General features: G+C 36.4%; 1 protein-coding gene across 2 annotated transcripts in view; it reads left to right on the top strand.

Annotated features, from left to right (window-relative positions):
• The window catches only part of LYN (LYN proto-oncogene, Src family tyrosine kinase), a 51,853-nt gene that overhangs the window by 29,140 nt on the left and 2,406 nt on the right, over nucleotides 1-20,307 (top strand). For both annotated transcript variants that reach the window (XM_085313580.1, XM_085313579.1), the window contains exons 9-12: nucleotides 2,989-3,171; nucleotides 4,096-4,172; nucleotides 14,180-14,333; nucleotides 15,588-15,719. In XM_085313580.1, the coding sequence (XP_085169706.1) occupies nucleotides 2,989-3,171; nucleotides 4,096-4,172; nucleotides 14,180-14,333; nucleotides 15,588-15,719 (546 nt within the window). The remainder of the gene's footprint in view (nucleotides 1-2,988; nucleotides 3,172-4,095; nucleotides 4,173-14,179; nucleotides 14,334-15,587; nucleotides 15,720-20,307) is intronic.

Below are 20,307 nucleotides of genomic sequence, written 5' to 3'. Positions count from 1 at the left end.
AGAAAAGTTAACAACCCAAGTGGAGCCATTATGATGTATTTTATTAATGAGCCACTTTTGCTTGCATCTCAGGTATAAAAGATTCTCTCATTTAGTACAGCCCAAATTAGAATACCTGTAAGTAATATACATTCTTGGCTTATCTTTTCTTATGCAGCTGTAAGAAAAAGCAGAGTAAATCATACTTTAAAAATACTGTTATTAAAATAAAAGGCATCTAAAATGAACCAGGAGTGTATTTTACAGTGCATAAATGGGCTGAATGTTAGTTGCAAAGAACATATTTTTTTTCAGATGTTTTAGCTGTGAACAAGAATTTCTTTACTTATCTATCTTTTTGAATTCATGTTTGGGTGGCAAACTGAACATGCATTTGTTTGTATCTTATGTCAAGGAATAATGTGACACAAGTGCTTAGACCTAGACTCAGGTTCACTTCAACTGAGGGCGACATTGGAGAAGGGTCCAGAGCTGCAATTACTGTCTGAGATAGAAATGACATGGTGCGGTTCACTGCTGTAAGCACACACTCCCACAGCAGCTTGTGCACCAGAGGAATTCTTCGATGGTATGAATTGAATATTCCATTTCCTGTCATTTGCTGAGGTGCCCTGACGTTTTCCCTCTGCCTGCACAAAGGCTGCAGTCTCCAAATGCCTGCACAGTTATAGTGTGCCTGCAAAGCAGCTAAWTTATATGGAAACCTGCATAGAGGTTTTTATGGTAATAAATGACCTAATATGAGGAATATGACACTGATACGCTGGTGTGGTACAAACACATACTAAAAAGACGCTTCCTTCTCCAGGTCTGTCTAGTGTGGCATCCTAATATAATCCCGCCCTTCACGTATACTTTCATTCTTACTCTGCCAGCTCTGATGCACCAATCATCAGAGCTTTCTACCACTAACAGCTAGGCGACATCTGCGTAGCTGAAGAGGTAGGAACTCATGCTCTGTGAGCATTCGATTCTGATGCGGTTCACAGCCCAAATCAAGTTAACAGCTGTTTTACTTATTCTGGGTGAGCAGAAGAGGGGAAGAATTCCAGTTTTGTCAAACTGTCAAGGATCCATTTTTTACAGATGCCACTGCAGGTGCTTGTRAATATATATAGTTAACGACCACCCTTCTTTAGTGTCCCCCCCCCCCCCAGTAAATGATGAAATAAGTGAATGTAAGAGAGATCAAGATCAAACATCTCTAGTCTTCTCATCAGCTAATTTGCTCTGTATGTTACCACCAGAGGGTCAGGAATAGAMTGTTTTCCTGCAGAAGTCAGTATCAGTGAGTTTTGTTAGTAATGTAAACTTTTTGTAAGTAGAATCCCAGTCTGATGGATCTCTTGAACTGTGAAACAGTATTTTACACTCACTAATGTTAAGTGTGTTAGTTACAGTTGGTTCACAGAAATAATATTTTTATTAATATTATTATATTATAAATTATATTATGTTGAAGTATAAATATGTAATGTAATTTGAATATTATTAATTATTAATAATCTCAATAGAGAATTGGACAAAATTGAGAGTAGAATTAGTGCTCCGTTTCAGGGTATGAGATGGAACAACAGAAACTGTAAAAATGAGCTTCCTCCTTTTTAATCACAAAGAGATGTATTTAACATTTGTTTTTGATAGGTAGAAACTGTATGTCTGTGCCTTCAATGGCAGAATTTGACCTGAAGTTGTCAATTCTTACTACCCGGTCATCTGGGAGCATATCTTTGTTATACTTAGTTGACCTTACTTTGCCTGGGGAAAAAAAAAATCAAGTAATCCATGAAGATGCATATTTTGTGACAGATATGTTGGTTTTATTCAGCTAAACACCCTTTTTTAAAAAAGATGATAGAAGATCCAAAGGTTAGAGAAATCATTTAGGAATCAGAGATAAGTTCCTTGTTTTGCCATAAATTGCCTACAGTAAGATGAAAAACAGTATTAGGAAATTGTGGACTTTAATTTAGATGTACATACATTGTGGTAATACTGTCCAGATTGTTGCTGAGTACGGAAATGCAGCAATTGCACTGAGTCACGGAAGCTTTACGTCTTCTGCGAATGTTTCAGCAATGTTGAAAAGCATATAGTAGGGCACAAAAGGCTGACATTTTACACTATCAAAACATTCTGTAAATCTGAAATGTTTGGAAGGAGTTATATTTGTATGTGTCTCATCTTTTTTTTTTAATCCCTTTTTTTTTAACTTAAAAGGGTTTGCAAGATAAACTTTAAGATCAATGCTTCCTATTTTTTAAGATGTTTAATATTTTGATCACAAGATAGTTCATTGCTTTTCTATGGTAGCTATATTTTATATAATTAAAATATTATAATGTCTAATAAACAGAGAATGAAATGGCTGCAATCTCTTCCACTCTTGGCATGGGCTATGGGATAAGAAATTATCATGTTTTAAGTCTTCCTTTGAACACTGCAGGCTTTTTGTCCTGGCAGAACATCTTTGTTGTTATTGAGAATGTTTATTTGGTCCCACTTTACCATAAGGTTCCATTTTGAGTAGAGAACACTGCAGAAAGGATTGTTAGCATATGACCGGTATGCACAAAATAATTATAGTCATGGTATCTACAGATTTTTTGCATGCTCTTGCAAGCAATCCATGGAATCTGTTAGATTCTGAGACAATTTGTGTGACCATTCATTAAAACATCTCTCAACTGTTTGAATAATCTCTTATGGGTTTTTATAAAGTAAAACTTAATATTAAGTGTGGCAATTTGCTTTCCTGATTTATGTTTTTCAAGTAAATGATTTATAAAAATAGAAAATGGGTTATTGTTGAGTGCATTGATGTATCGGTCGCAAAACAGAAGAGTTTSTGCTACATCTGGGTGCTTGCTTTCAGGATCTTAACTGTTAGTGAAATCTACCCTTACCTCTTTTATGGATTCTTACTACCCAGGGTGCTGTGCTGTGCAGAATGACTTCAAGTGCGCTGAATATACTTCTTTGTTTTAGGCTACTATCATAATAGTACAAAAGTGGCTGTGAAGACTCTGAAGCCTGGAACTATGTCTGTGCAAGCCTTTCTGGAGGAAGCCAACCTCATGAAAACACTTCAGCATGACAAGCTAGTTAGGCTTTATGCTGTAGTGACCAAAGAAGAACCTATTTATATTATAACAGAATTCATGGCAAAAGGTGAGACCAACACAGGAACCATAAACAATGTTTTAAACAACTCTTTTGCTTCTCATGAATCAATCCTCTTTATTTCAAAAAGAAATGAACAAAGAAAAGAGTATTTCAGATTTTAGCATTATTCTTTTGTATATTCTCATGTCACTAGAAGAAGCACCTATCTTAGAGGTGCGTCGAAGATTTAATTTTATGATTCATTATTGCATTTGTTAACTAAACTATTTTTATAGGCTTCTTTGAATGTATCATTTTGGAAATGTTTCAGATGCAACTATAACCCCCAAAATAGCTCTAGTTACTTTCAGGTTCCATACCTAACTTTTGTGTCTGGTGCTGTAACAAGACGCTTACTAATTAAAGCAAATCTTAGAAATCTCTTTATGTAGCCGTTCAGTTGATACTCACCTGTATAATGAGTGCTCCTGCAAGGATTGCTGCACCCCTAGAGAAGCACAACCTTTATAGAGCAGCACTACACAAAATAAATGAGACTTCCTCTTCATACTATCTTGGGTAATGGTATTTTTATTTTGTTCCATTGTCAAACAGTTCTGCTGATGACTTTATAAACAACAGCAGCTTATTCTTTATGACTTGGAAAGGATTATTATGTGTGATTATCCTAGACAGCTTTCCTGATAGTCCATAGAACAAGGTAATTATCAACTTCAACACCATTGAGCTAAGGCATGACCTGGCGAGGATTTTTACATCCTGGAAAGTTGCAGAACTTAGACACTTGATATGCTGACCTGGATATTGCTATTATTAGAGTATGTAAAGAATCTACAGCTTATTATAGCCAACTTGAAAATACGTCAAAACCTTTCACTGTTAAAATTTTATGATCCAGATAATTGTGAGACGTGTGAACTTTATTTCAGTAATAAGGTATGCTGACTTACTCTTTCTCTTTTGTAACAGGGAGTTTGCTGGATTTTCTGAAGAGTGATGAAGGAAGTAAATTGATGCTTCCGAAACTAATTGACTTCTCAGCCCAGGTAAATATTAAGAATTGTGTTCAAAATTAAGGGATTTTGTTTATCTCTCGGGATGAAATTCATGCTGGGCAACTTTATCATAAAATTCATGGCATTAACAAATAATTTATTTTCAAATATGTTTTGGTCAGAGTAAATAAGGTTATTGAAAGGAGAGAATAGAGAAAAGATGCTTCAAAGGGAGTATGCAAAGTCAGACCTCCCTCTTAGATATTGCCAATGATCTGCTTGGATGACAGTGGTACAGTCACTTTTCTTAATGGAAAGGCTGTTTTTACTTTTAGCTAAAAGTATAAGTAAAAACTCTGCAGAGAAGGTTTCTGAGAATCATTGAAACAGTGTTGATAAATGTGTCATTTTTAATTCTTAAGTTAGGACAATTCATCAAACCTTTCTGCTGACTTCAACAGAATATTGTTAATTTCAAAGAAACTCTAAAATAAATCTAAATCTATCCAAATGATGTTTCAGGTTACTAGTATCTGATTTATGAATCATGATGATGATTGCAAAGTATGCCAGTTATACTATATCATAGTATCATAGRCTTGCTGGAAAAGGTTGTATATTAGGCTTATAGGTCTCTTTATGTAAGAGCTGTCTCATCATGAGTGACATTGTAAGTCATCAAAGGAGACTATAGCCCAGTATTCTGCCTCTGACAGTGACCAGCAGCAGTCATCATCTATGGAGGCATATAGGAAATAGAGCTTGCAAGTTGTGATTCATGCTACTAATATATAACGAAGGCATTTTTGGTAGGATATTGGTTCACCAATCTTTTTGTTCTTTTGATAAGACTTCTACAGACTGTTATAAACTGTTGTATTAATTTGTTATGATTCATGAGGAAAGACAAAAAAGATATTAAATGACATAATAAATCATAGATCACTTATGCCAAAACATTCAATATAACGTTGTCATATAACCACTCAATATAACTATTGTTATGTAAATATATATGATGTTGTATGTCATTGTTATATGTTATATATTGTTATATAGATGATCAGTATGACTATTTCAATCGCTGTTCTAGTTTTAATAGTACTCACATGCTTTATATAGGTACTGTTCAGGTTATCAGGTGTGTGGAAGTTGAAGTTATTGCCCTTGGTGAAATCATTAACTTGAAGAACTGTGTTTAGAAAATGGAGACACAGATTCAACTCTCAAACTGGTTTTGCTGTAATTGTTGTTTCAATGTAGCTACAGGTTTACTAAGTTTCCTGAACTGTCTGGATAACTTATCCTTGAGAATTTAGTGGGGATAAATGTTTTGTAGGTGTAGAAAACTTTTGGTCCTAAGTCTTCATTTGCAGATGTGAACAACAATGGGCAGAAAAGACCCCCACAAAATTTACGTAGCTTTGAAAATAGTGCATAAAATTAATGAGAAAGAACAACATCTGAATAGCGATACAGTAAGAGATCCAGGATGCGAAGAGGAAAACACAAGTGGCTTTACTGAAGTTCAGGGATGTTGTATTGTTTAAAATTGAGAATTGGTTTTAGAAATTCAAGGCTTGGAAAGGTTAAAGAACTAGAGAGGAAGAGTCAGGAAAACAACTGTTTACAGCTCAGGAGAATCATTTCCAAGGTCACAGAGGTCAGCGATCCTCGTTTACAAATCTTTGAAGGGTTGAGTCATTTGAAATGGAGATGACTGGTCACYCTGATCTGACAGTAACCTCTCTGAGAGCCTATTCCTGCACTCAGCCTCAGAGGCCAGGACTTTATGCAGGGTAGGTAGTATGAGAAGTCTCTCTCTTACGTAAGATGTAGACTGGCTATTAAGAGAAGTTCCTGAGAGCAAGCCRTGCATTCAGCTGCAGTCATCTTTAAAGGATGTTCATGAAACCCTGTTTGAGGATTTCTAACTACAGACCAAACAAAACTTTGGAGTAGAGATACAGAAATCTCCTTTATGGAAAGGACTTCATAGGTTTTTTCAAGTACGTTTTTAAAGAGCCCTCAATATCATTCAGTAATAGCAGTACTGTATGGAATAGTCTTACAGGCTGCATATGGTTATGAGACCAGAGAGTTTGCTCCCTCTTATGCACTAAAGACAACAATAATCAGAGTGGAATAACAACAACAAAGACATTACATCATTCTTTTCTAACCCTGACAGTTTGTGAACATTTAATTCACTCTTCTTTAGGGTCAAACACACATATTTTCAAACTTTGTTGGTATGTGGCTAAGGTAATGATGATTTCATTGTACACTTGTGGATCRTGCTCTTCAATAACAACAACTATGCTAAATGAAGGAGGACATAAAATGTGTTTAGTATTTTTAGTACATAGCTGTTTTTTGTAAATGGATGGCATATATCCTTACAGTATTAGTGCTAACCTCCCTATTTAGCCTAAGAGGAAATAAATTTGAAAGCTCTGTCTCAGAAGACTTAAAAAGAGACATGGAGGGAAACTCCATGGTGAACTACTTAAATGAAATCAGGCATATATTTTGCTTGGTAGACRTGGATTTGAATTCTGCATGACTGTCTAATTCACACTATTCTGATAATGCATTTTACTAGCCTAACCCAGCTTCTCAGGAAGACTGAAAATGCAACAAACGGTAGCTGAGGATTATCTTTTTTAGCTTTTGTACATCTCCTGTGATATTGCATTAGATGGACCTGTTCACAACCACACTGCATAGCTGGCTTGCCTGTGAAAAAGTTTCTGAAAGGACACTACCTATTGCAGAACAACACATTAGCAAAGGACTTGTGATATGGCAGGAGGAAAATGAACAGGAAGTGGTTCCACATAATAGGTTGTCTTTTTATCCAGAGGGAATGGCCTTTGTCACCTTACAATGGCCTTGTCAGAGAAGGAAGGGTTGCGAATGGGAGAAGGGGGGAGGATGTGGTCTGTGCAACTAACAGCTGATGAATGTAGTGGCCCTTAAACTTGAACTCTCTGCTGAAGCCAATTTCTTAAATTGTGTTAGAAGAATGATTTAAGACAAGTTAATTAGTACTATAATCACTGAATTCATAAAGCCTTTGCCTTGAACAATCTTGAAAGAAATCTTACCTGTTTACAAAGGAGAAAATGTTCTGATTTTGAAGNAAAAAAAAAAAAAAAAGATTTCTTCCTCAGATGAAACAAACATTTTGTAAAAAGCTAATATTTTTCAATCAAGTAATCAAATATACTTCTACTGTACTATATTGGTTTAACTGTTTTGTTAGCTTAGCCTTTAAACTCACTGATTGCCAATTTAGCAGTAATAGCTGAATGTTTACTTAGTTACACTTGAAAATCCAGAGCCTACTTTAACATACAGCTCTAGACTCCAAGTATTTTTCCTTTGTGCTAGCATTCACAATTTATGAAGTTAGGTTTGTAGAAAGCATGCCAAGAAAATGCTTCCTAAGAAGGTGGTCCAGCTCATTTTCTAAAATAATCTGCCCTCTGAAAGACATGAAGTTTCTCTTCTGTATTTAATGGTGTCTATGAGTGGGGGTTGGGAAAACCTAGTATCAGCTGTGCCCTGGCAAAGGGAATTTTGACCTCTAGAGATAACTGCTAGAAGTCTCTGAAATTAAAGTGTTTTAAAGAATCACGGTTTTACAAACTTACCTTCAGCAAATACTGCTTGCTACAATAGGAAACAACTACGGCAAATCCTGCATAATTCAGCAGAATCGGAAATGTGGATAGACCAAAATCTGAGCCCATTTCCCTGTACTGACTGCCTGCATTACCAGTGTTTGGGCAGTTTAGCAGTACAGCAATTTCATCGGCTGATCTTGTAACTTCCATAGTCTGACAGTCATTACCTGGCACAATTTAGAGGCAGTTCTACTTTCTGGTACTTTGTCAGCTCAGCCACAGGACTGAGGAAAGACAAAAGTTTTATTAGTTAACAGTTCCCAGTTATGTGTTGAAATGTTGGGCCAATTTCATCACTTTATCCATAAAATCTGGCATCTTCCTAAYTGAGCAGTCTTGCAAATAATAGCCTAACTATTTTATCTCTAGAGTGACTAACAAACTTCGGTTGTTAGTGGGTATTTTTTTGCCCTGCCCAAGGTCTGATTTAATTTATCTGAAAAGCTTCACAGTTCTTGGAATCTTACTTGCTTCTGATTTATGAAGTCAGCTAAAAGTGTATGGTGCAAATTCCATGAACCTGTTGCATTTATAAACACTGACTATTTCATGGATTCATCCTAGGCAAATATGTTAGCCACTGTGCATTGAGCATCTATGTTTAGAAAATTATGTGAATAGTTACTGAATATACTCAAGTTCTACTTTTCAAACTGGTCCAAGCTTTATCACAAAAACAGTCTCTTTCATGCAATGCTGATACTTACTTTAGTTCTTCTACAATCTGCAACTTCGTAATTCTTATCCCCCTATTATTTCCTTTTAAGACTACAATGCCCTTAGAATAATAATAATATTATTGTACATTTTTGTTGCAGTGTTTTAATCCCTCCCTTTCCCCCCTTTTCTAAGGGGAGAGAATCTTAAACCAGAATACAYTGTAACTCTTATTTGGCATTGAGAGATTTCCACTGCTATCTCATCCTATTTCTTTTCCAAGATTTTTTATTTTTTATAATATACCTATGTTTCAGTAACTCCTGCAACCTGAAAATTAATGTTACATTAATGTATCGCCTGAAGATGACCTGAAAATATGGTTGTTCATCAATGGTTTTTAATTTCCAGGTACAAGGTGCCTTCAGATTTTCATAGGCAAATTTCTTAGTCATGCGAAAGTATAATCTTTTCCTTTTTAAAAAAACTGTGATCTAGAAGCATATTTTATTTTATTAGGTGTCTGAACATTATTTAAATGAATCTGATTTTGGTTAATCCTAGACTAAAAGACAGTCCTATCCAGTTCAATAGCATAACGTGTTTGCTTCAAGCCTTTCCGAACTTGCTCTTAGAGACACTCTCTTCTAAGAACTGAAAATTACAAAATTTAAAGCAGCATGAACCTCAGAATATATCACCTTATTTCCTGTGCTTAAACTTCATCAGTAAGATGCTCTGCCCCGCTGTAACTGCTTCTCGCTGATTTCCCATGTAATCTGGCTTTTAGGCTGTTTTACATGTTTTAGCAGGAGTGTCTCTCAGAGCTATGAGCCTGAGCCCATTCCCAGTGTAGAACAGCTCTCAGGCCACCCTCTCCTGCCAGGCTAGCAGAGAAAAAGGTATGTGACCAGGATGTCCTATTCAGTGCTGATCCTTCAGAAGCAACTTCASATCTTTTGAACAGCAGTATGATGGGTGAGCTAGCAGTATGATTCCAGCACTGCATGTTGTATCGAAAGTAACAGCAACGCAGAGGGAATTTTGAAGCTGCTTTTATGCACAGATCCCTGGCTTCTAGTCTGTGCAGTTTCACCTGTAGCTTTAAAGTATGGATCTTGAAAAGACAAAAAAGCCACATTTATTAACACAAAGAGAGTTATTTAAAAGTATACCTAAACCATCTCAAAGTAATCATTTCTATGAGATTTTGGTTTAAAATCATAGCTAAAATACACCTGGAAAGGATTGAGGGTATTTTTACCACAGTGTTTCTCAATATTTCACAAATCATAGGTCACACCCTTTGTTTTTTCCCAGAACGGACTTCATTTATAACCACATAAAAGCTAAGCTCAACTTTGAATACTGATTCATCTATTACATTTTCCCCATTTTACTTGGCTACGTGCAAGTGAACATGTGAGAGTTTGGTTTTATATACAGTTTTCAGTGTCTCATAAATCACTCTTATTCAACAGAATTGTTGAAAATTGTTCCATCCCTTTTCCATCCTGTGTTCTTTGTCTTTGTTATTCATGTTAGCCGTGCGGGCACCCTTGGCCTTTTCAAGGAAGGCTGAAGCAAAAGCAGGCATTAAAAAGTTCTCTGCACCACTTGTATGCAGCTTTCTTCCTCTATTTAATGTGAATATTTTCCTTGATCTTGGTCTAGTTACTAATGCATCTCTGGAATGTTTCCATGACTATACTTACTAACTGTAGCACTTTTTGTGGCTGAGCCATTCTGATTTTTGTCATAGCTGAGATATTATTTTGTACTTTGTAATTTGACATTACCATTTGCTGGAGTTTCTGACCATATAAGATTTAGCCGAACTGTTCTCTTCAGACACTTTATTTCAGTTTCTATGGTTTGCACCTACACTTGTAATTACTGTTTATTTGAAGGTGTAGTAGTTCCTGAGACTTGTTTCCCATGAGGCTGTATATGTCAGTCCTCTAGGTTGTTTGAAATTTGCTTTCCTGAAATTCTGTCATATTATCTTGCCATTTTTTCATTCCATTTCATTTTCATTCCACTTTGGTTCATGATCCCTCTTGCTCAGTTTTCTTTTGCAACATGATATAAAAACAATATATCCTGTTTAGCCTAAACAAATCAGTCTGGGCTCCTCAGTATACCACATTTTTTACATATAGCTTGGAAATATACAAGTGGATTATGTTACAGATGTTACCATAACTCTCTCTCTGACTTAATAAACAGCTTTGTAAACTATGTTGAAAACATGTCTTGTTTGAAATAACTCTTACAAAAGAGGGTCACAAACCTTGGCAAGGCAGTAGAAATAAAAGATATCGTTGTGGGATGAAAAACTGAGCAACTGAGGAATCCAGAAGTTCTCCAATTCGGGGAGGAAAGGGGGAAAAGAGTGTCATCTTTTGAAAGAAAGAAGGAGGGAAAAAAAAGAACATAGCTGTTCATCCCTTTATGCTGTCTAACTTCAGCTATGACATTTCACTGAGGAGGTGTGACAAAGTGCTCTTCATTTTCAGGAGGTACAGCCTTTCTGTGAAAGTTGAGTGTCCTCTCCTGATACACTGGTTTATTAGATTCTCCCCTGCCTACTTAAAAGTCCTCTGCTGCTTTTGCCACTTTTTACAAACTCCCTCAGAAAGTACAAARAACTGGTCAGAAAGTATGAAATGCTTGGTCAAGCAACATCGTTTATACCATGCTTTTGCTACCCTTTTCTTTCAGCGTTTTTAAAGATCTTTATATTCATTTTGAGATGACACATAAGTGTTCTGGAAAGTTAACGAGAACTATCACCCTGTTTTACGGATAGAAAGAACTGAAACAGAGAGGAAAACAGCACTGCTAGCTGAAAATCACACAACAAATCAGCAGATTGAATGCAGACTGAATGCAGAACTTCAGCTTTGATTGACTTACTATGTGATTTTTAGATGAAACTTTGCAGGATAGAGGCTATCTTATGGAGAAATGTCTTATGTCTTATTTCTTCCAAGAGAGTTACTCATCATTTTTATACTGTGTACATCGTTCTAGTATCTAGAGATTTGTTGTTTGTTTGTTTTAAAACAAATTAATTTAGGTAGTTTTGAAGCGTGTCAGTAGTTCAGTAAAGGGGAAGAGGAAACTGATCTCATTTTGGTAGTAACAGTTGTTCAGTGTAGGCAGAATCCTCCCTTAAGGGCTATAAAAAAAAAAATCACAAACCCAGATCAACCTTCTTATTCTTCTCCTGACTAGTAGTTACATRTAGCTGAAAAGTCTTGATAGGTGCAAATGACCCTTAAAGGATAGGGAAAGAGTGCTTTCATATTTTACTTTTGTTCACTTGATTTTTTTTTTATGTGCTGAACATACCATTTGTCAATGAAATCTCACTAATTACTATAAAGAGTTAACACATGTGTTCTGGCACTGTTTCTTTGATTAAAAAAAAATCAAACACTCATGTTAAATCTTTGCTTGTGACCAAAAAAAGGGCTTAAGTTGTTCATTTGCTGTGTTTTCCCCTCCTTTTCCCATTCAAAATTGCTTGACCATTATTCTTTTCCTGCTTGGAAATTGTTTTYGTGCCCAAATGTTTGTACGTACATGGCTTCTTTGATTTTCTGTGCAATTCAATATGCTCAAAACCATTTTCCTGGAATTTCACGGAAGTGTAATCTGTATTTGCTGAAAACATAATAGGTTTTTTGATACCGCATTCTTAATTTGTGACTAATATTCAGGTAGTGACTTCAGTGGGTCTGGCACAAATGGGAGGAAATAAAACTTGGTCTTTCCAATGGTGTTTGTTGTTAGGGCTTGGAAAATAAAAATCACCATCACAAACTTCTCTTTCATCAAGTGGTTCCTCGTTCACCAGCCAGCAGTTAGCTCACATGTTAAATACGTACAGGGAAGTAGGAGGAAAGCTAGTTCCTTCACAATTGTTGATGTATTTTAAATGACATTAGTGAACTTGTTTGCATTTTAACTGTATCTGCCAAGCTAGACAGTCCAATTACAGCTTTGATCTTCGAGCAAAATCTTTGCTTTCACTTCTCTTTCCTCCCCAAACTCAAGTAACCACATGTGGGGAGGGAGAGAGGCAAGGAAAGCTGAGAATTAAGCACTGCTTTTTCAGCTTGTGAGTATCCTTTAAGTCTCTAGCAAGGCTCTATGGCAACTATTCAGTAGTACCTGCTTCATAGAATCATAGAATCGGTAAGGTTGGAAGGGACCTCTGGAGATCATCTAGTCCAACCCCCCTGCTCAGCAGGGTCACCCAGAGCATGTTAGACAGGGCTGCATCCAGGCGGACCTTGAAGATCTCCAGAGAAGGAGACTCCACAACCTCTCTGGGCAACCTGGTCCAGTGCTCCGTCACTCCCACAGGGAAGAAGTTCCCCCTTATGTCCTTCATTACACAAATGTATTTTACTTATTTCTAGAAAATACACAATGCAGATGTTCTTCATTCTCCTCTTTATCACAGAGGTTCTTTTTCCTGTAATATGAGAACCTCTGTGTGCTATATATTGAAATGTAAAGCTGTATGTTGAAGAAGTGGCAATATATTGGTTTGTAAGAGAAGGGTTGCAGTGGAAGGAGTTTGGGGAACGTGGTTGTATTTTTCCATTGCCTAAACTGAAAAAGAGGAACAAAGACAATGTGGGTTTGGTGTTGTAAGTGCTCGTGTGTGTATTTGTTGAATCCCTTGGGGACTTTTTTTAAGTGGATAAGCAGAAGTAGTGTTTTCTTAAAGTTTGATCAGGTACTCGTGTCTGCTTCACAGCATAGTTGAAATGTGGAACTCTGTCACTGAAAAGGTATCTGTGTGTTTGTCTTCTGAGATGGAGAGGAAACAGCTGATTTATGAGTATGCGAGGGATTAGTACTGGAAAAGGACCCTTATATTTTGCTAGTTTAGCATTAACAAATCTGAGAGATTATTGCATTCCCTATACGATGTGGATGACATAAATAAATATATCATCTACAGAAATTCTGAAATAACTTCTGTAAGCACAGATTAGACTTGCTCAGGAATGATCTATCTGCAGAATCTCACAAGGAAGAGAAAGATTGACTGCATATAACCACTATGCCTATATTTTCCTAGCTCTTATCAAAGTTTTGGACAGAATATTAACTACATGGGAATTTTATCACTCTAAGTTGGATCCTGTTGTTTCATTTTCTTTTTCTTTTTCAAAAAAAAAAAAAGTGTAGTATGGACAAATACTGAAAAAATCATCATTAGTGCATATTTTTGAGGACTTTGATTTGGTTTGGAAATTAATTTTGGTTGCTTAAATGAAAATTAATTTTACTTGTGATAGTACTCAAATGCTGGGCTCTTGCCAAATGTTATTTGGCAACACAAAGTTATTTGACCTTAGTAATTGTTTCGTGATTGTCCAAGCTTGTACTAGGTAATTAGAAAGTTTTGTTGTTTGGGAGGTTTTGGTTTTCTTTTTTTTTTTTTTACCTCTTCTCTATCTGCACTGTTGCTTAATCAGTCCTTAGAGAAACATCTGTAGCTTGCTATATATATTGGTTCCATTCATTCTTTTATTACTTGGACAATAAACCTGTTAACATTTTGGAGTAGGAAAAATCTTAGTAGAATTGGGTTTTTCAGATATGTTGGAAGAACAGTGTTCATAACTGTTGATATCACTATATCATATCAAAATACCAAAACCAGTGTTTCTTTCGTTACAGATTGCAGAAGGGATGGCATACATAGAAAGAAAAAATTATATCCACCGAGATTTGAGAGCAGCTAATGTTCTGGTTTCAGATTTGTTGATGTGCAAAATAGCTGATTTCGGACTAGCCAGAGTCATTGAAGATAATGAATACACAGCAAGAGAAGGTATGTATTTTTATTTTTTGTCTCATCAAGTCTCTGGAAGGCAGTGAGGCTCTATCTAAAAATTATTTGGATACAAAGGATAGAAGATGCCATAGTAATTTCCTAAAGGCAGCGTTTTAATGCCAACATATTTTTAATAGAATAAGCAAACAAATACTAAAACTTTTTAGTTTTGCTTCTGTGCATGGATTATATGAGGGTAACTCCCTAAAGTTTTTCTGAGCACATTTGGCTTACTTTCCTCTTTTCAAATTAAAGACTACCTAATATTTTCACACGGTCTGGATGGAAACTCTGGTCATGTTGAATGATAGTAGAAAAACAGAGGTAGGTGGAAGAAAGAGAACAATGCACCACAGTTGAGATTAAAGGAAGATGAGCTATTCAGAAGTCACTAGGTAGTAGTAATTCAATAGGAGTGTAGAGGAAAGGCCATGATTAAGCAGTTTTTAAAGGCAAAAAAAAACATACTTGTGAGGTTTTTTTTGTCTATTTTGTATTGATTAAATAAACTTTTCATGTTATAAATTCTTTATGCTGAGCTAGACACAAAATGCCTTTCTTGAAGTATTCAGTAATGTTTCCGAGTTTAGCTGATTATTTTGTGCCAGACTGACATAGGAGGCTAAAAAGGGCATGGAGAGAACCTGTTTGTATTGCTCTTCGTTGCCTAAAGAGCTAAAGTAATGTTCCTCAGGGAAGGCTGTTTGAACTTTTCTTATTTAACTAGCAGGAGTTTGTATTTATAGGGGATTTTCTGGAATCAGTTATGTAGAAAGATAATATTTTGAGATATAGCTTAAAACTCCTTTTGCTTCTATGACTGTTCAGAAATAACAGAATGTGATACAAGAATTAAAGTGTATGTTGAAGCTAGATTGATTTTTTTTTAACTAACTTTTCTCATTATGAAGAAAATCTTGCAAAGTTCCAGCTGATGGGACATGCTGCATTGTTCCCTGACTATTGGGCAGAGGGGAAAATAGATGGTTAGTATAATTTTGGCAAAAATTCACAATAACTGAGAGTCAAGATATGCAACTTTCAGTGTTTTATTTGCACCTTTAATACTGGGCATACAGTATAGTAACATGCATCTTGTAGCACATCTCTTTTGATAACTCTTGAACAGAAGGAATTGCTAATATCTTTGCTAATCTGGGGATGTCATGGACAAGTCACTGAAGAGCTTTTAGTGGCTTGATATGGTGTTTAAATTAGCCTTTGACTGATTGAGAATGTATGGTTTCTTAGGTGCAAAGTTTCCCATTAAATGGACAGCACCAGAGGCAATTAACTATGGATCCTTCACTATTAAATCTGATGTGTGGTCATTTGGGATTCTCCTATATGAAATTGTTACATATGGAAAGATTCCTTATCCAGGTATGGGCATGTGTTTATCATTACACTGTATTTATACTTTGTTCCTTTTAAAAGAAAAAAAATAAAAGAAAGAGCTGGCATCTGACAGTAGCAGCAGCAATGATTGAAAAAGTCTGTCTTTCAGGGTATGTTATTGTTTTGGAAACTTAGACTGTGTGTTTAAACCATGTACTTCACTATGGCAATTTTTAGCAAACAGACTAATGGCATAATAAACAAGTAATAATTTTTATGTATTCGAAAGATGTTACAATTGCAGCAAATGCTGAATTACAGTAACTGTCACAGATCCTGATTTTTGCAGTAGCTGATACTAAGGAGCATGTTGATACTGGGGATGCAGTACTGGAAGTTCTAGTGGAACTATATGAGTTCTGATGGTGGTGGTGATTGTTGAATATCAGAATATGTGAAATAAAGTACTAAAAAATGTGCTTTCATAGCAAGTAGACTGTTACGTTTTGTCAGTATTATCTAATCTAAACAAATAAGAAAACAGAACAAAACAAGTGCAGTCATACCACTGGAAATATTTACTGTTTGTTGATCAGTATGGCTCAGATATGAAACAACAGTGGRCTATATGAATTATGGCCTCTTTAGGTAGCTGTGAAACGGTTACATGTTTTTTAATGTTTTCAGCATACAGGAATCGCTTGTATAAAGGATGTTTGTGTATGCACAAAGATGTCTCACATCTCAGGCATAACTGATTATCTCTGGGAAGCAAACTGCCTTCTTCATTTAAGTTTACTGAGATTCTGGAAAGTTAACTGAAATTCTCTTTATTTTGTGGGCAAAATGAGGGAAGTATAGCCATGTTCACCTGTACGGCACATCTCACTTTCATAAATGGAGTAACTTCTAAGAGGGAGCTTTAGGGTCCTGCAGCTTACAGACAGTAAAGGGAGATCAAGTTATTCATTCAAGCAAAGGTTTTCCAGCACTTTGAGTAGAGCAGCTCTTGCTTTTAAACAGTGAAAACATTTTCACCACCACTTCATGAGCAGCTGGAATTCTGCATCCCGAAATGCCAGAGGCAGAGCTGGGCGATCTGAGTCCCAGACCCTGGAATGACAGTAGGAGGCTTAACACTTCTGGGGAGAAGGAGACAAGACCTCTGGTGAGACTCAGGTAGTGGGGGAAGGTGATGGTGGCAGCAAGTTTTAACACTATGTTAGAGAAGAACAAATCAACTTTCCTTATGCAAGGTAGAGCCAAAACAGACATTCTCTTTGCTCTGCAAGGCTCCAGTCCAGGAAAGCACTTAAGCTCAAGAGTAGCCTCCTTAAACTTCAAGATGGGATAGGGCCACTTGCACAGCTAAATGTTTAAACATACGCTCATGGGCTTTTTTTTTAGGTAAGGACTAKAAGACGTGTTACTGGGTAGCAGACCCCTCCACTAGTCTGTTCTAAACACTGTTCACCCCTTCAAGAAACATCAAATAGGAGTTGTATGCAGTGGAGACACGCATGGTTTTTCCCACAAAGGAGATGCTTTATTTCCTATTGGTACATGCCTAAGTATCCAGATGCTTATCTATATTGAGATGACCTTGCAAGGTTATTTCTGGATGCCTTGAAGATTGTCCTTCCCTGTCCATGAACAAACCTATGAGCCCACYTAGAGACCAGCTCTACAAAAGTACAAAATGCAGCTAAGTCTGTTCTCTATCTCAATAAAGCAGGTGCCGTATTTTTATTTTAAGAACAAAATCAATCTGTACAGCAGACTGCTCTGACAAGTGTGGGAAAATATTCTTCTAGGGGAAGTATGAGCAATATTTTTTTAAACATGGAAGAATTTTTAGGAGCACCATAAATAGGCCATGGACTGAGGGTTCATTTTTCAATCAGCAATTAGAGGGGGAAGCCATCTGACAGCACACTGGAAGATTTTAGTAGTTTGCAGGTATTGCTTGGATGAAATTGGAAGAGATGTTCATTTTAAATAAGAGTAGGAATTTAAATAGCCTATTGGACTGAAAGATGATATTGAAGAACCAGGAGGATAGCAAAATAAATGGGTGACCAATTTATTTCACATAAATAGATGTGACAAGTTTTGGCAAATTATCACAGTGTGGCAAGAGTGACCTAGGTTGTAACTAGCAGGCACTGTAGTAGAAATAATAAATTGATTTTTCAGATTAATGGGACTGCTTCAAAACATTGTTTTCAGTTATTAACTAGCTCCAGCAACTAGAAAGGATTCAGCTTAGAGCTAGATAAGACATGGTTTGAGTTAAAACTGACAAGCTGTTAATGCCACCGTAAARAAAATCTAAGCAGGCAACTTGACAGGAAGCATTTCTAGCCAAGAAACCTGAAGCTTTTGTGATCTTCTTTCTTAAATTCCAACAGCTGATTTTCTTCCTGAGAAACTTAGAGCAATTAATGGGGCTATACTTTCAGGATCTACCTCTGAAATATGAATCAAGTATCTGATTTTGTAGGCAAGTAGGATTGTTGCTAAAACTAATTTCCAGGTGATTATACAGTATGTGAAATATTGGAAGCATCCAAGCTTGCATTCCAGTTGTGTCAGGTGCCCTTTACTAGATATACCCCTTTCTATAGAGCAGGATGTTTTCTCCATATGGTCACATTTTTTTCCCAGGCTCTCACATAAGGGAATACTTCTTTGACTGTGAAACTTAACAGGTAACGAGTGTTAATTACAGTCATGTACCATACCTTTRGAGTTAATGTTCTTTGCAAGACCTTGAGTGGGTATAACTATAAGAAATATGCATGCAAAAAGTTTTTATTTTACTGATCAGGGTGTAGTTTGATGAAACAGTTAATTTTTTAGCCATTAAAAAAAAATAGTTTCAGAAAAGTTAAACAAGCAGCTATTTTGAAAGTATTAGATGGAACCTGGGGCAGACAGGTAAATTGTGCTTAACAAAAAAACAAAAAAGACTCAACATGTATGCAAGTATGTTCATGATGTTGTACTTACTTTGCAATACTGATGAAAGACTTTATATTTTTGTCTCATAAACTTAAAGAGTTCTTTCACAAATAGGCTTTCTGCAAGTTAGCTGAAATAGAGTATTTGTCCTTAGCATTCAGAATGTAACAATCAGTCCTGAAGACACTAGATCTAAACACCACTTTTCAAAGTACTTAAATCCACAGGATCGATTCCCTTCAGCGCAAAAGCCCAGCAGCAACAGTCCTCATGCTTTATACATAGTTAACTAAGACTTTGTAGAATATGAGCAAGTGTTTTACTGTTTTGGTATACATTATACACTATGCTTCTTTAAGCGCAACCAATCAAATCACTATTATAGATCATTAACATATTCTCTATAAAAATGCTTTATCCACTTTCTTCCTATGTTTATTTTGGCTTTTCCTTTGTTTTTATATAGTAAAAATATTTATTCTGTGACAATATCCCATTCTACAATTACCCTCAAAATGGTATTTTTGTATACATGGCAAAACTTCAGTCTTCCTTCTAAAGTGGAACTTTGAAAGTACAAAATGTGTCCAATATGGGCATTCTGATCCAGAACCAATTTCATGGCTGACATTTCTAGAACAAGTGAAAGTCAAAAGGATTGAATTGAAGTAATTCTGACCTTTGGAAGAATTTGGAAACAAGTTTTTGAGTCAGTCCTATTGTTAATTTTCTGCAAATTATTTAATATTAGTCCTCCCCTACACAGATTTTAGAAATAACCTTTCCYGTCAAAATGAAGTGAAAAGAGATCTACTATGTTCCATTTTATTGGTGCCTGTCTTTCAAAGGAGAAGAATTGGCTTAGTCATGCAGTTCGTATATTGTAGTTGGCAGAAGTTCCATGTGTATTTTTTTTTTAAAAAATCTCCATATAGTCATCTTCAGTAATCAAAGTCATTCTACAAAATAAAGATGTCATTTGGTTGTAATTCAGATAGGTCCTTATGTGCCAAATGGCTTAAATCATATCCTTTGTCACTACTCAGAAGAGTAGAGACAAAAGTCCAGCTACAGATTTGCCTGGTCAGTGAGGACTCGGGGAAGCCACCACATCTCTTCTGTGCCTTTGCTCAAGGAAGGTGCAGCCCTGTCCCCTCTAAGCAGAGTATAGGTAGCCACTCTCCCTGCACTGCTGTGGGACTGACATAAGCAGGAGCAGTAAAAATCACATACTCACCTGACCAGAGGGTATCATGCTGTCTGAGAAAAGTGAAAGGTGCCATGTAGAGCAGTCTGAGAAGCACACAGCAGCTGTGAGCCTGGACTACCCTTCCCCAGGGAGGTAAAGTCTAGTTCATGGACAGTGGCTAATACCTAGGCTGAAATACGAGTGCTTCTGCACATCCTGTMATGGAAAAAAAACAGTACTTGCTGGAGTGTGAAGACCTGTGAGTTTGTGCATCGGAGAAGGTAATCCTGGCATATTACTTCCGTGAGTTGCCTAAGATTTGCAGCAGAAGGCACAAGCTGAAAGGCAGGGCTTCTTGGTAGGAAGTGGTATGCCTTTGGGTCTGCCCTGGCATACCTGCCCTCATATGTTTCACTGCCTCGTAAAAGTAGGTGTTGAGCTTGCTTTGTGAACAAATCTCACAATGATTACAAAAAAAAA

Source organism: Rhea americana, unplaced genomic scaffold (genome assembly GCF_003343005.1).
Source record: "Rhea americana isolate MKP2758 unplaced genomic scaffold, rheAme1 scaffold_39, whole genome shotgun sequence".
NCBI lineage: Eukaryota > Metazoa > Chordata > Aves > Rheiformes > Rheidae > Rhea > Rhea americana.
The sequence above is the reverse complement of the archived record's forward strand: the minus strand, read 5'-3'. Positions and strand labels throughout refer to the sequence as shown.